We start from the raw sequence: 14,239 nt of genomic DNA on the forward strand, positions 1-14,239 counted from the left end.
GCAAGCTTTCAGGTGTGACAATGGGGGAGGGCTTAAGTACTTCACTGGCTTTAAGAACCTTTATCTTCACATAGTACAGTTTTACCAGAAAAGATGCATTCTGTCAAAAAAGTGCTTTATTTGATAAATTTATCCTATTGTTTCCATGTATTTCAGTTAATAAAATATGCTCAAAGATAAAAAAAAATTACCATAATAAGATAGCAGTGAGAGGATGTGACACTAAAGCTTTGCAATGACTGCTCATCTCAGAAAGAGACCAGATTTTCATAATCAGCAATTCATAGAAATCAACCACTTGAAAAAAGAAAAAGAAACAAAATAAAAATAACTTTCAAACTTCTATTAATTGAATTTAAAAGTGAAGTTCTACTTATACACATCTTTAAAGAGTACATATTATATGTATATGCATTAAGATGGTATGCTACACAATAAAAGATACACAATCCTAAAAAGACTCAGCAAATTTGGACCCAAGCTATATTAAGGAATTTTTAGAGAAATGATACAGCTTTTCATGCAGAAGGGTGACCTATTTGAGGTTTTGCTACTGAATTATGGCAGACAAAATGCTAAATGAATTGACATAAATCTCTTTAAATAGTGTATTATGGTAAATAGTAAGTTGCTTTGTAAAGCAATAGGAAAAAAATCTTTCTATTTAATGAATAATATTTTTATCAGCTAATTGCTGCTGTGTCATTTCACATCAAAAACATAGGCGGAGTCAAGCTATGGTTCTCGCAGAGCCGGGTAGAATCTGATAGTTTACTGACTGGGGGAACATCTGAAACTAATCAGTTATCTCGGGAACATTTCAAAACATGGCTCACACTTTAGACCTTTTAGACCTCTCAAATATGTGAAACATTTCATTTTTTGTGTTTCCTTCCACTTCATCTCAACACATTTCCTGCAAGGACTGGGCGAAATGGAACTATTTCTGTGAGAGCCCTGGATGGGCCCAAAGCCAGCATCATGCCCAGTACGTACCACTCGGCATCACCTCCAGGGTACACTATTCTAGATGTGGATGCAAACGCAATGCTGTTCGTCGGTGGCCTGACTGGAAAATTGAAGGTGATGTGCTCTTCCTCATCTGTTTAATTTACCTGTTTTCAACTCCTGTCATAAAGGAGAAGGGGAAATGTGAACAAGTTTTGTAAAGACATGATTGAATTGTACTTAATTTACTTATGGAAACATAAGTTCATTTTGAAGAAGACTTTTCACATCTGAATATCCAATGTGAAAGTACAATATTTTTAAATGCATATGTATTTTTGTTTCTTTTTTTCCTTTTTTTTCTTCTTTTTTATGCATACATAACTGGGATATAGGCCAGAGGTGCAGGAGCAGTGTGAGAGGCTTCCCCAGAGACAGAGTGGGGAGCAGAACAGGCAGATGGATGAAGTACACTGCTGAGGGGAGCAGCAAGCGAGACAGGAGAGGTCCACTGCTCCATGTGGGTTATCCCCGGGGCTGGGAATCAAACCTGTCCTGAAGTGGCTGGGGCCAGCTTGCAGTGCTACATCCTAACTCATTGTGCCACTAGGGAGTGCCCAGTATATGTACTTATTTTAACAGTTGCATTTCTTAATCTGTGGCATCAGTTTTTTGATATTTTATTTTAGTTACACCAAGAGCAAAGTGTTTTTTAAATATATCCCATCTCCCAAATCCATTTATGATTTATTGTTATGAAGTACTATAAAGTTCAAAGAAGTCACATCTAATTAAAGGATTCACGAATACCTTGGGAAATAGCATAGAAGCCATCAGCTTTCAAATCATGTTCTGATTTCAAAAGTTTTAAAGTTTGACTTCTTCCCGTACTTATAGAATAATGCATTTAATATTCATAATTGCTTCATGACAGATCTGTGTGCATTTCAAATTGCAAATGCTTGCATTTTAAAGAAGCTCAAGTTGATTAAATAGAATTAGAGGTTGGAAAACGACCTGTGGGTGAGATGTAAGAGCACAACCAAACAGAAAGGATAATCCTGGGCTTGTCAGAATCATCCTGGGATGAGATTGTCTGAAAATGCAAAAATCCAGGGTGACCCCAAATTAGAGAGAAACATTGTTTTATTTGCTTTGTGTACGAGATGTGACTAAAGTATTAGAATTGATTCTGTAACTACACACTAAAATCCTCATTTCTTAGAACTGCATGTAAATATATATGATGTATAGGAATATATAGTCATATTGCCAACTTTTTCTTCTTTCCAAAAAGATAAATACATCACTAGCATGGAGTAGTGTAAAAGCCATGAATTTTGAAATCATACGGGGATTAGATTCCCTGCTCTTATCACTTACTAAAATATGATTTCAGGAAAGTCATTTAACCTTTTTGGTCTCAGTCATCTCAAAGAGGAAGGGAAGATAACTATATCTGCCTTGCCCATATACTGGGGGGTATAATATACAGCATAAAAAATATAAGGGCTATGTTCAAAAAGTCCTTAATATGTGCTAAATAATATTCTAAGTAATTCACAGGAGTTAATTTAATGTTTACAACAATCAACCTGAAAGTGTAGATATTATCCACCTCATTTTATAGCTGAGGAAACTGAGTAAGAAAGAAGTTAAATGACTTGACCAACAGTTACAGCAGTTAGTAGTAGAGCTTGTACTTGAACACAGCTTACTAAGCACAGAAGTCTCCATTCTTAGTCATCATACTTCATGATTCATGATAACTGTCTAAAACAGAGTTAACATCTTAAAATGAATCTTAAATGATTTCTAATACTATTCAGATGCCCCCTACATAAGGCATCTTGCTTATGTCAGTCTCAGAGAATAGGAAAACAGACAAGTGGAATCTTTAGAAAATCTTAAATCAGGCCCTCCCTGGTGGTGCAGCAGGTTAAAGCACAGCGGTAAGAAGCTAAAGCCACTTCAGCATGAGTTTGATCCCCACCCCAGGGTGATCCATATGGTGTGGCAGACCTCTCCTGACCCGCCCCCTGCTCCCCTCAGCAGTGTACTTCGTCCATCTGCCTGTTCTGCTCCCCACTCTGTCTCTAGTGAAGCCTCTTACCACCCCTGCACCTCTGGCCTGTACCTCAGTTCTGTATGTATAAATAAATAAATATTTTAAAAATAAATCTTAAATCACTTTGGTCCAGCATTTTTAAGGCTCCTGCACAATACAATATGAGCAAAAAAAAAAAAAAAAACCTGAAAATTAACTAAATCAGTATACTGATGAAAATTCAAAAGAGCTGAAAAGTATTTCAAGTATAGTTTTTTTCAGATATACAGAAGGAGAAGCAAAAACTAGTAAACCTAGTCTACAGGTAGGATTGTCAACCTTTGGAAAGTTAAGGAAAGTCATGACAGGAAGAGAAGACTACTTTGACTTGTAAATGTCAATGGCTCTTTTCAACATTCTCTCTACATTTCATTGTACTACATGGTCACAGCAACAGGAAGATGGAAGAGTTTAACCTAAAATTGTAATTACTGATTTTTAACTCTTCAGTGACCGTCATCCTACATTTGTTCAAAAGCCCACTTATAGTCATTCAATTCCCTAACCCCAGGTTATTCAGATAAATGTGGGTTAGCACTGGTTAATTAGCATTAGCAAATGACAGAGTATTTCTAAAGTCATAGAATCCAAAATATGGCATTTAGTCCTATGTCAATACTGAAAGAAATAGTTGTATAAATTATACCGTGGTTCTCTCTAGAGGCTCAGGCCATTCCCCTACTTAATGATGTGTTATAAGCATGAAGGCTCTTCTCCCTTTGAGGAACAAACTGGGGTGGTCTCTATTAGATGCTCAATGGAACAGTTATTCTGTTTTGTGGATACCAGTGAACACCAGAAATAGGACCCCTTCTCTTTCAAATTCACTCTCCCTTCATTCTGCACTGGAAATGTGTTTAGGAATAAAATAAAATAAAATAAAATAATGGGAACAGCACTGTCATAGGGAAGTATATATGAAAGTTTATTTTCGCTTTGTGTGAACAGTATACCCTTCTTATGAACTCTGGAGAGAAATCTTAGGGATGTAGGAACATAACATTTATTAAACACCTTCTCTGTGCCAGACATTAAACTTGGTGCCATCTATAAATTAACTAACTTAATTCTCCTAAATCCATGTTTTGGATTAAAAAAAGTAGGGTCTCAAAAAGGGTAAACAGCTCACCTATCAGAAGGTAGGAAGTTTTTATTGGCTAATGGTGAAAAACTGGTATACAATCAATATCTGTAAGGGTATAATGTGATTAAGAAGTGAATATGTGCACAAATGACTATATCAGGAAGAACAGGCAATGACTACTGAAGATCCTAGTGTGACCTCTCGAGGCTGAGCTTAGATTTTTTGTGAAAATGAAAATTCTAAATAACATCATATTTCTCTGCAGAAAGCAGATGCTGTACGAGTGATTACATTCACTGGCTGCATGGGAGAAACATACTTTGACAGCAAACCCATAGGTCTGTGGAATTTCCGAGAAAAAGAAGGTGACTGCCAAGGATGTACTGTCAGGTTAGTTGAGATGAGGACCCTCCAAAGGTTTGACCTGTGCATAACAGCAGCTTAAATTTATTGTAAAGCAGATGTATCATCATGTGGATGACATAGAGATAATCATCGTGTGCATACCTTTAATATGAAATGTTTATGTTCAGAGTTTTAGCATGAAGTTAAAGAAGGCTCAAGTCCTCCTCATGCTTATGTATGAACTAGAAGGCCCAGGTATGCTCTAGCAGTACTTCTATATGGTCCTATATTTTTATGAAATTTCCAAAGATAAGGCATGTTAACCTCAGTAAAGCCAACTATCTCTTTCTATTTCCAACTTCATGCCCAGAAGTTCTGTTTGTATGTGTGTGTCTGTAACTGTCCTGAAGTCATATTTTCTTTTTTTCTTAAGTTGAAATCCCCCCAAACTCATTAAACTTCAGGTTTCACAAAATGTAGATTCACTCAACTTGTGCTTATAAAAATATATATGCCCCTACTAGAGATTTTGTCTCCTACAGAATTTCAAATAATATAGGGGAGCCTATAATTCTTTCAAGTGGATACCCACATACTTGAAAATTCTGCTTAAGTAAAGGAGAAGGGGCCTCGTCAGCTGAGAGATGATGCTGTAATCCACATCATCAGTTATAGGGTAGAGGTTAGAATGTAGGATTTTAAAAGTATTTTACAAGAATGCAAAGCATATATAGAGAATAAATATTCTCAGTACGCCTGGATAGAGTATTAAAACAATTAGCTAGCAATGATTTATCTGCATAATACAACTTAGAGCCTACCAAACAACTAAGTCTATTACAATTTTAATTACATTAAATTAAAGCTATAAAATTTAAATTAAATACCTGGACCTTAATATATATGCACATAGAAAATCTAAAATCATTAGAGTGCTAAAGAGTTTCCATTTTTTACTTCCATTTTAAAGGGTACACATACATTATTTCCGAAATCGGTTTCCTCATTCATGTAACAGGGTACCTTTTTTTTTTTTTTTTCTCAGCCTCTTTCTAAAATTTCATAAAAGAAAGTAACTCCAAAACATTCTCTCTCTAAAGGTTTTAATGTTCACCCTTCTGTTGTTATTGTCGTGGATTTTTCAAAATGGCTTTGACAGTATAAGTAAGTTTGACCCACTCATAGTTTAAAGTGACTTAATCAATAATCTTCAATAAAATCTAACATGAAATGTTGTCCGTAAAGGTCTTTCAATACACCAGAGACAGTGAGGTACACATTAATATTCAGCTACTCACAAATCAACACCAACTTTTCCCTAAACGTTTCTTCACAAGTAAATTTGTAAGTAGGATTTTCCAAAGCCTCTTACGAACAAAACAACTAAAGCATTTAAATGTCCATTTAGCATTGGATATCACATGTTAAAATTATCACATTGTTAATAAACAATTCTGCAAAGATCTCTTGCTTTCAGTATGTAAAGTATTATGCAAATTAACACAACTATAGCATTCCTGTATATTTGTGAAGTGTTCAGTTAGATTCACACTTATGACTTCCTGATAGTAGGATGAGTATGATTCATTTCTAGCCATCAAGAAACTTATAGCAAGGAAGGTAGGGAAAAGCAAATACCAAAATAGTCAAAATGAAGAAGTAATACATAGACCTTATAACAGGTGCATTCTGAGTATACTACACCTGTTCATATGAGGATAGTGGCATCAAGCTCTGCTTTATGGAAGAGGGTCTTGAGAGGCAGTGTAATCCCACTGAGAGAAAATGGCAGAGAGAATAAAGACAGCATTCTAGTCCCAGGGGCCAGAGAGCGAAGGTGGGAAAACTGGAAAGTCAGAGTGTTTCCAAAAAAGGAAATACTGTATCTCCTCTGCTGTGGTGGTTGTTTCATAAATGTGAGTTCACTCATTCAAACTGGCAAAAGGGAGGTTGTTGTTCATAAGGTGCAGAACACATGGTTCTCCCCAGCATATTAATGCCTTGCACCACCAAGTGAAGTCAGCTGAATGAAGAGTGCACTAACAAGGCTGAGGACACTAAGTTCTAAAGTATTGGCTGACAACATAACGTGCACCCAGTGTTAAGATCCTAAGGACTTCAGGGTATAAATGTCCCACAATTGTATAAAACAGTAAAATGTATGTTTGATTTTCATTCTAATGCATATACTAATTTTGTGTGGCAAAGTTTTCAGACTTAAGTTATACATAATAATATACTAGACCAAAGCATGTGGAATACTGTCAACGGTGACTCCCAAAACCCCCTTTCACGGGCAGGAAATATGCAAACTACTAATATTTAGGAACTTCTCAACAGACTCTATGTAACCTCTTGTCTGGAATGTAATGCTCAAGAAACTGTTGAAATGATCGAAGTCCAAGTAATAGCCATTTTATTCACTATCAGTTATTTTATTAACAAAATGGTTTGTACCTCAAACTAAGTTAACATTTTCATGAATATTTAAAAAGCATCTTTTAAGCTTCCATTAGAAAAAATACGCAATCTTCAAGTCTTATTAGTAAGACTTAGTTGTCACTTAAAATTACATAATTTGGCCATGAGAGATACAGAATAACACACTTCAGTTTTATTACTCTCTGGTCCCCAAATACAAAGTCAACTTTCTGTTTAAAATGTGTAAAAATTCTTCCTCCATAAGTCTATCAATATTTGTGTACTGTTAATTTTCTCATTAACCAAGATTTCATGAAAGTAATATTTTAGATTCCTGTTATTTTTCAATGTTACAATTAGATTTCTTAATATCACCTCTCTACCCTCAAGTTAATAAAATACTATAATTTTTGAGTTTCAAATATATGCTAATTTTAAGATACTCAAAGTTTTAACATATCGTACAAATTGGAATTTAACATCCACTAGCTAGCTAGACAGACAGACAGACAGACAGGTAACCTCATATTTGAAAAAAAAAAAAAAGTACCTGCTGTACTTGTGCTTGGCATAAACCTGCTCCATAATATCTCTCTCGGTCTTAGATTTTACATTCTAAAGCAGAAAGAAAACAACACACAAATAGAAAAAGGCCTCCTTCATTGTCTGAATATAGTGAACCCCAGAAAAATCTACTGGATGATAAAAGATTCAGAAAGTGCGAACCTATAATCCATTATTTTTTTCTTACAACTGGATAAGTTTGTAACTTCTGCTCTGCACCCATTTTACTCCCCCTCTTTGCCTTCTGTTATGTATATAATTATGTAATAATGCATTCTCAGTCCATCCAAAATCCCCATCAGTTCACACTACTAGGACACACATAAGCACCAACAGAGCTATCTAAGTCCTACCCTGCCAAAAAGCTTCAGTGACCTACTTATTCATCATCGAGTGAAGTTCCTGTAAGAGATGATACACTATGTCTAAGAGAGCGACAGTGAAGGTAGAGAGAAGTGACAGAATCAAAGATATATTCAGAATACTTCCTGCCCTACAACAACTTAGATTCTAGTCTCAGAAGACAGTTTGAAATATTGAAAAATAATGGCTCGAAGGTATAGTTTGGTACATGTGAATATTTCTCTCTTCAGTCCTCAGGTGGAAGACAGTGAGGGAACTATTCAGTTTGATGGAGAAGGTTATGCTTTGGTCAGCCGCCCCATTCGCTGGTACCCCAACATCTCTACTGTCATGTTCAAGTTCAGGACATTTTCTTCAAGTTCACTTCTGATGTACCTTGCCACAAGAGACCTGGTAAATATATGCACAGTAGATCCTCTCATGATTACAAATGTGCTTGCTTCTTTTCTGTAGGATTCCAATGTAGTTATCAGTGATTCTGACAGGAATCTGGGTTGGCTACATGAGAGGTACATACAGATAGTGATGTGCATTTTCATTGATATCATTAAGATAATGATTATTTACTTAAACTCCCATATAAATTTTAAAGAAAAGTTCCAAGTAATGATCCTTCTAGCATAGAATCAAGCAACAGCAAAACTACTTCCTCAGTCTCCTCTAGAAACCTAAGTTGAGTGATGATTTTTAAATATCTTCATTGTTTTTCCTCAGTCAGTTTTTCTTGCAAGGAACATACTTTTTTGTTTGCTTAATATGTTTTCAAAGGAATTCACTTTATACGCCTGTAATAAAAGAATATGCCGTAGTAATTTGGTTGTGACCATTTGTACCATAATATCACATGTACAAACATTCACAGAATAGAAACACCAATTCTATTTCCAGACGGGTTTCAATTATAGAGTAACATTTTCAGTAATTTAGCCACAAGGCTCTAATAGAAACTCTGCAAAGAAAGTGATCACCCATATTTCTCCATGTAGCTAATAACTGTTATATTTTTACTCTATTAATAGAAAGATTTCATGAGTGTAGAGCTCACTGATGGCCACATAAAAGTCAGTTATGATCTGGGCTCAGGAATGGCTTCTGTTGTCAGTAGTCAAAACCACAATGATGGGAAATGGAAATCATTTACACTGTCAAGAATTCAAAAACTAGGTGAGTTTTTATAATAATAATGTACTATTACCCTTATTCATGCTTTCCAAAACCCTCGTGTACCTAATTGTGAGGAAGACCCTGCCTATAATTTCAGGTGCTCACAAATTCTTTGAAAAAAATTATATAGTCATTTATTTGGCATAGATTATAGGTGGGTTGGGTGATATGTAACTGACTGAAAAGTCAAATGGTTCTCTGTCATTTTCTTTTGCAACTGAGAGCTTAATTTGAAAGCATAAATCTATCTTACAACTTGTAAAATTATATCTTGCAGTAGGTTTGAAAAAATTGTTGATTTTCTTTTCTTCTTAGTTTGCCATCAACTTTCTTTAGAGTGGTCCACAGGAAGAATTTGTAGAAGTGGCAGAATAAAGCTACCATTTTACTCTGCAAAAATGCCCAAAATTAAATATTTATTAACTCGCATATATATGTATGTATATTAAATACATACGTTTTAATAAAAATGTTACATATATTTTTGTTTCAGAACATTTTCACAAAAGTATATTATTTTTTCATACAAGCAGTTATTTTGTTTTAGTGTTAGAGAAAGGGACACACAGACTTAAGTTTTATGTGTTTCCAGATACAAGGTCTCACAAACAAGACAGAAATCCAAGTCTAATAGTTCTTACTGTTATTGCTATTTATTATGTATAATTCTGTTCATTTTTGGTACTATAGTGTCATCAGTATCTTCGAATGAAACTTTGATTCATCTGGCTATATATTAGACCTAGTTAATTTTGATCATGCAGATACAAATTCCATTCATAAAGGATTTTATGAGCTTCAACTTTACCTGAATTTAACCAAGGATGTGACACCGTCAGGTTTACTATGCTTTAGTAAAATTTCTTTGGAGCAATTTGGAAAGTAGATTTCTTTCTTTGGAAAGAAATCTGACAACTTCAAATGCTACTGCAGTTTGCAGTAAACCAGATGAAGTGTGAGGATAATGAAAGATAAATAAATAACCATGAGAATAAATAGGAATGGTGTTGAAAGAGTGGGGTTCAGCATTTTCAAAGTGAAGAGTTTCTATCATATACGCAGAGTGGATGCTATTTTTTTGAATGAGATTGAAAATAATTCCATTTTTCTTTCTTCCTCTCTCTCTCCCACTCCTTCTCCCTCTTTCTCTTTCTGCCTCTCCAATCACAAAATATAATATAGATATTCACCAAGTTGTTGGTTACAGGAAAAAGAATAGGTTTCCTAGAAAAAACTGATGAGTTCTCTTTTAGACATTTTGCATTAAAGATACTAAAAGTGTCTTTAGCAGCCTAGCAACACTACATAATTGGCAGGCAATTTGTTATGAAGCTCAGCAGAGTTCTAGGAGATAGATAACTAGGAACTATCATCATGTCTTAGTAAAAGCTGAATAGAGATGAGACAAAATAAGCAGGAATATCTAGAATAAAATGATCCAAAACCTGAAAGGAAACAATACTGAAACAATACAGTGAAGGAAGACCCCACACAAGAGACACTGAAGAAATAGAAGAAGGTACAATAAGAAAAACTGATTTTCAATAAACAAAGCTGGAGGCAAGCTGAACAATTAAGCCAAAAATTACTCCAGGCAGGAAATAAATGATTGGAAATAAGGATTCTAGTATAACTTGACACCAGGGAAATACAAAATAAATGTACAATATGATGTGGATGGAGCAACTAGATATCTAATATGCCACTGATGAATATATAAAATGGTATAACAACAGTGGGAAAACATTGTGTTTCTTACAATGGCAAATATGTACCCACCGCAGTAACCAGCCAGTCCATCCTTACGTATCACCTAAGACCCATGAGTGCTCATATCAATATTAAGACTTGGACCAGAATGGCCATTGCACCTTTACACTCCAAGGAGTAATGGGATAAGAATTCAAATAATGCTCCAGCTGTTTAGGTCAGTGATCCTTTTCAGTAGCCCGATTGGTTCTTTTTACACAAATTATTCTCAACTGTCCCTTGAAACTCATATCCATTCCTTCTGGAAGCATTTTCTTTGAGAGTCCACTAGGGGCCTCAGTCACTAATTGAAGTGTTTCACATCCCCAAGCACATTGAGCAGAAACAAGTAGACTTTTTCAGTGGGTTAAAAGAGAGAAGAATTACCAAAGTAAAAACAATCCACTTAGCAGCAACTTGGCACTGATTATATAATACTTATAGAACCTCTCCTCTAAAACCTGTCTAAAGTCATTATTTCCCTGCTTACACATAAATGATATTTGAACTTATCAACTCTGAAATCTTGTTGATAGCTATTCTGTAAGGGAATGAGATAGAACAAGAAATAAAAGCAACTGTTAATATTTCCTAGCAGAATCCATTTCATTGCTATAACTCATGAAATAGAGAGAATAAAGTCCTTCCGTAAATCAGTAAAATGGGCTGTCTTATGTCTCCCTTCTGCAGTTAACTTGGTGGCCAGTGCATTTCTCTTCAATTGTTGACTGCTCTTTAATCAGTTTTTCTTAAAATGATTTCTAAAATTGCGTATATTCATTCATGGATAAAGAGGAAAACTAACTCTAATCTCTGGCTTGCCTCTGATAGAGACATAACCTCATTTCCACAAACACCATTAAAATACACACTGGACCTGTATAACAAGGCTATTTTCATCTTACAGTCAACAGCCCCATCTGAATATTTCATTGCTGACCTGAATAAAAAGGAATATGTATGAAAAAATCCTGAAAGCATTTTTGGATTTTTTAAAAAAATGTTACTTAGTGCAGTCAGAGATAGATATCTGTAAAAATAATAAGGAGATTCAATTTTTAAATCTGAGCTTGGGAAATATTATTTAATAAAAGTCATTTTAATGTTTTTAGTTGTTTATTTTTAAGAACAGGATTTAGAGTGTTAGTGAATGTCAGTATTTTATTTTGGTCATTTATATAAGGAAATTATTTAGTTTTTATTGAAGAGACTTCCTTTTGGAATGGTAGGGCTGAGGATGACAATGAAATATTAGAGTTTGGTATTTCTCTTTGCTCTCCAAAGCACACTGTTCTAAAAAGATAATGAGTTTAAAGGACATAAGAGTGTTTCAAGTTCAGCTAAATTTGGAAAATATCTCTCTCCAATAAAAAGAATTGTGGCATGGTTAAGAAATAATGAACAAGTGACTAAATTTGAAGATAAATTTGAGTTTATAGATCAGTTTTTATAATTTTTTTTCAGTAATTTCTTCCCCTCTATTAAACCACCTTTGCCAATAACCCATTTGCCTCTTTGCTCTCTCCTATCCCTTCTAGTAATCATTGTCCTCTTCTTTTTTACCTAGTTCAATTTTTATTCCTTCTATTGTTTGCATATAATTTGTTTTGCGTATTTATACTTCACAGATGTGTGAAACCATCCAAAAGTCTATCTTTAACTTTTTGACTGATTTCCCTCAGCATAATAGCCTCAAGGGCCATCCATTTTGTTAGTCTGTGTCTTTTTATTGGAGAATTTAGACCATTCACATTTAGGGTGATTGTTGATATGAACTGTTATTTGTCGTTTTGATTTTGGCTTTTAATTGTTTTATTTTTCTGTCATATTCGAGTCAGGAACATCCAAGAGACTAGCATTCAAAGAACAGACATTTAGACTTGCACTTATAATCAACCCATGGTTCAAATATCTATTTTCAGGCTCTTAATTCATATGTGATCAAAGATCTAGGGCCAATTCTGTTATATTAGTAAATCAATGCCCCTGTATACTTTAAGGATCAAAATACAGATGAAGTTAAACACTGGGTCTATGAAAATATGTTAAAAAAAGCAAATAAATAATTCAGAGTCTAAATAGGCTCTTACTAATGAATAGGGGAGGAGAACATCAGTGAGCTAAGGAGTGCGTGTGTTTTCTGAACAAAGCACTTTAAACAGAAAATACCTTTCTTCAGCTTAATTTCCTTCCTATTTCTGAGTTCTTACTATCTCATATTATAACTTTAGAGTATGAGTAAAAAAGCAGTAAGTCAGAGGATGGTACTCCCTTTATTAGACTGAGCATCCCCAGCCTATAATGAACATGTAATTTACAAAGAACATGAATCCCATCATCGTATTGCAAAACTAAACAATCCCATCTCTCTACTTACATGAACAACCATCAGTACACATCTCTCTGAAGGTGATTATAAGCTCAAATAGTTCTGTGGATGTTGAAACATACAGAGGGAACCACAGATTCAGGATATTTCCAATTAGTAATTTAATTCTTAATTATATGTTTATGTTAGCATTAGTCAATTATCTCACTTTATTTTGTAAGTACTAATTTATATTCAGGAAAACTATGCCAAATGGTACTTTATAAATAAAGTTCTCTCTTCATTGGTCTGTCTTCATTTTTGTTCAGATTATTATTTTCATGTGCTTCTTGTATATAAGTGAATAATGTATTTATTTTTGTTACTACTGTTTCTATGTATATTAAATAGCTGAATATAGCCCCAGTGCTTGAGAAAGTCAGTGTTAATTTAAGAAATAAAGTAAATTTATTGTAAAATAACAGTGATGATATAGAGATGATTGGCATTGATGAAATAAAATGTTAACATTTTTATCACCTTTACAGCCAATATATCCATTGTTGACATAGACACTAACCAAGAGGAGAATATAGTAACATCATCTCCTGGAAACAACTTTGGACTTGATCTAAAAGCAGATGACAAAATATATTTTGGTGGTCTGCCAACACTGAGAAACTTGAGGTAATTTAGTGTATATTCAGAACTAAGGATTAAGTTTTAATTAAATGGCCACTATGCTCACTAGAGTCCCGAAATTTAATTACAACAGGAATGTCATATAACCTTTAGTTGCAGAAAGGTTTAATCAAAATAATGATAATAATAATGTTGCATGTTAGAACAACACCAAAATTAATTTGACATCTTTGTTAAAGAAATAGATGGGAATCACTGTTTCTTGTATTAACCCAGTGAAAAGAATTATGAAAGTAATTAAAGGTAGAAACTAACATTGAATGTAGAATCTTATAATTGCTGTTCTCCTTGCACAATCACTAGAGATAATGACACACTGATATTGCCTAGTGTTCTGAAAATTAGTTGGTATTCCAGATACCTGAGTAGAACCTATTTTATTGCTACACATAGTATGATAATGGTGTACTGGAAATTTCCCCTATGCCTACTGCTAAAGTTATATTAGTTATTTTCATGGCCATGCCAATATTTTTTTACTTCA

At 34.3% G+C, this 14,239-nt stretch overlaps 1 protein-coding gene across 2 annotated transcripts in view; it reads left to right on the top strand.

The window, feature by feature from the left end:
• The window catches only part of LAMA2 (laminin, alpha 2), a 489,259-nt gene that overhangs the window by 435,915 nt on the left and 39,105 nt on the right, over window positions 1-14,239 (top strand). For both annotated transcript variants that reach the window (XM_004673842.1, XM_004673843.1), the window contains exons 48-52: window positions 924-1,083; window positions 4,405-4,529; window positions 8,063-8,225; window positions 8,852-8,996; window positions 13,602-13,740. In XM_004673842.1, coding sequence (XP_004673899.1) covers window positions 924-1,083; window positions 4,405-4,529; window positions 8,063-8,225; window positions 8,852-8,996; window positions 13,602-13,740 — 732 coding nt within the window. The remainder of the gene's footprint in view (window positions 1-923; window positions 1,084-4,404; window positions 4,530-8,062; window positions 8,226-8,851; window positions 8,997-13,601; window positions 13,741-14,239) is intronic.

Source organism: Condylura cristata, unplaced genomic scaffold (genome assembly GCF_000260355.1).
Source record: "Condylura cristata isolate star-nosed mole 26May11 unplaced genomic scaffold, ConCri1.0 scaffold00001, whole genome shotgun sequence".
In the NCBI taxonomy this organism is placed as follows: domain Eukaryota; kingdom Metazoa; phylum Chordata; class Mammalia; order Eulipotyphla; family Talpidae; genus Condylura; species Condylura cristata.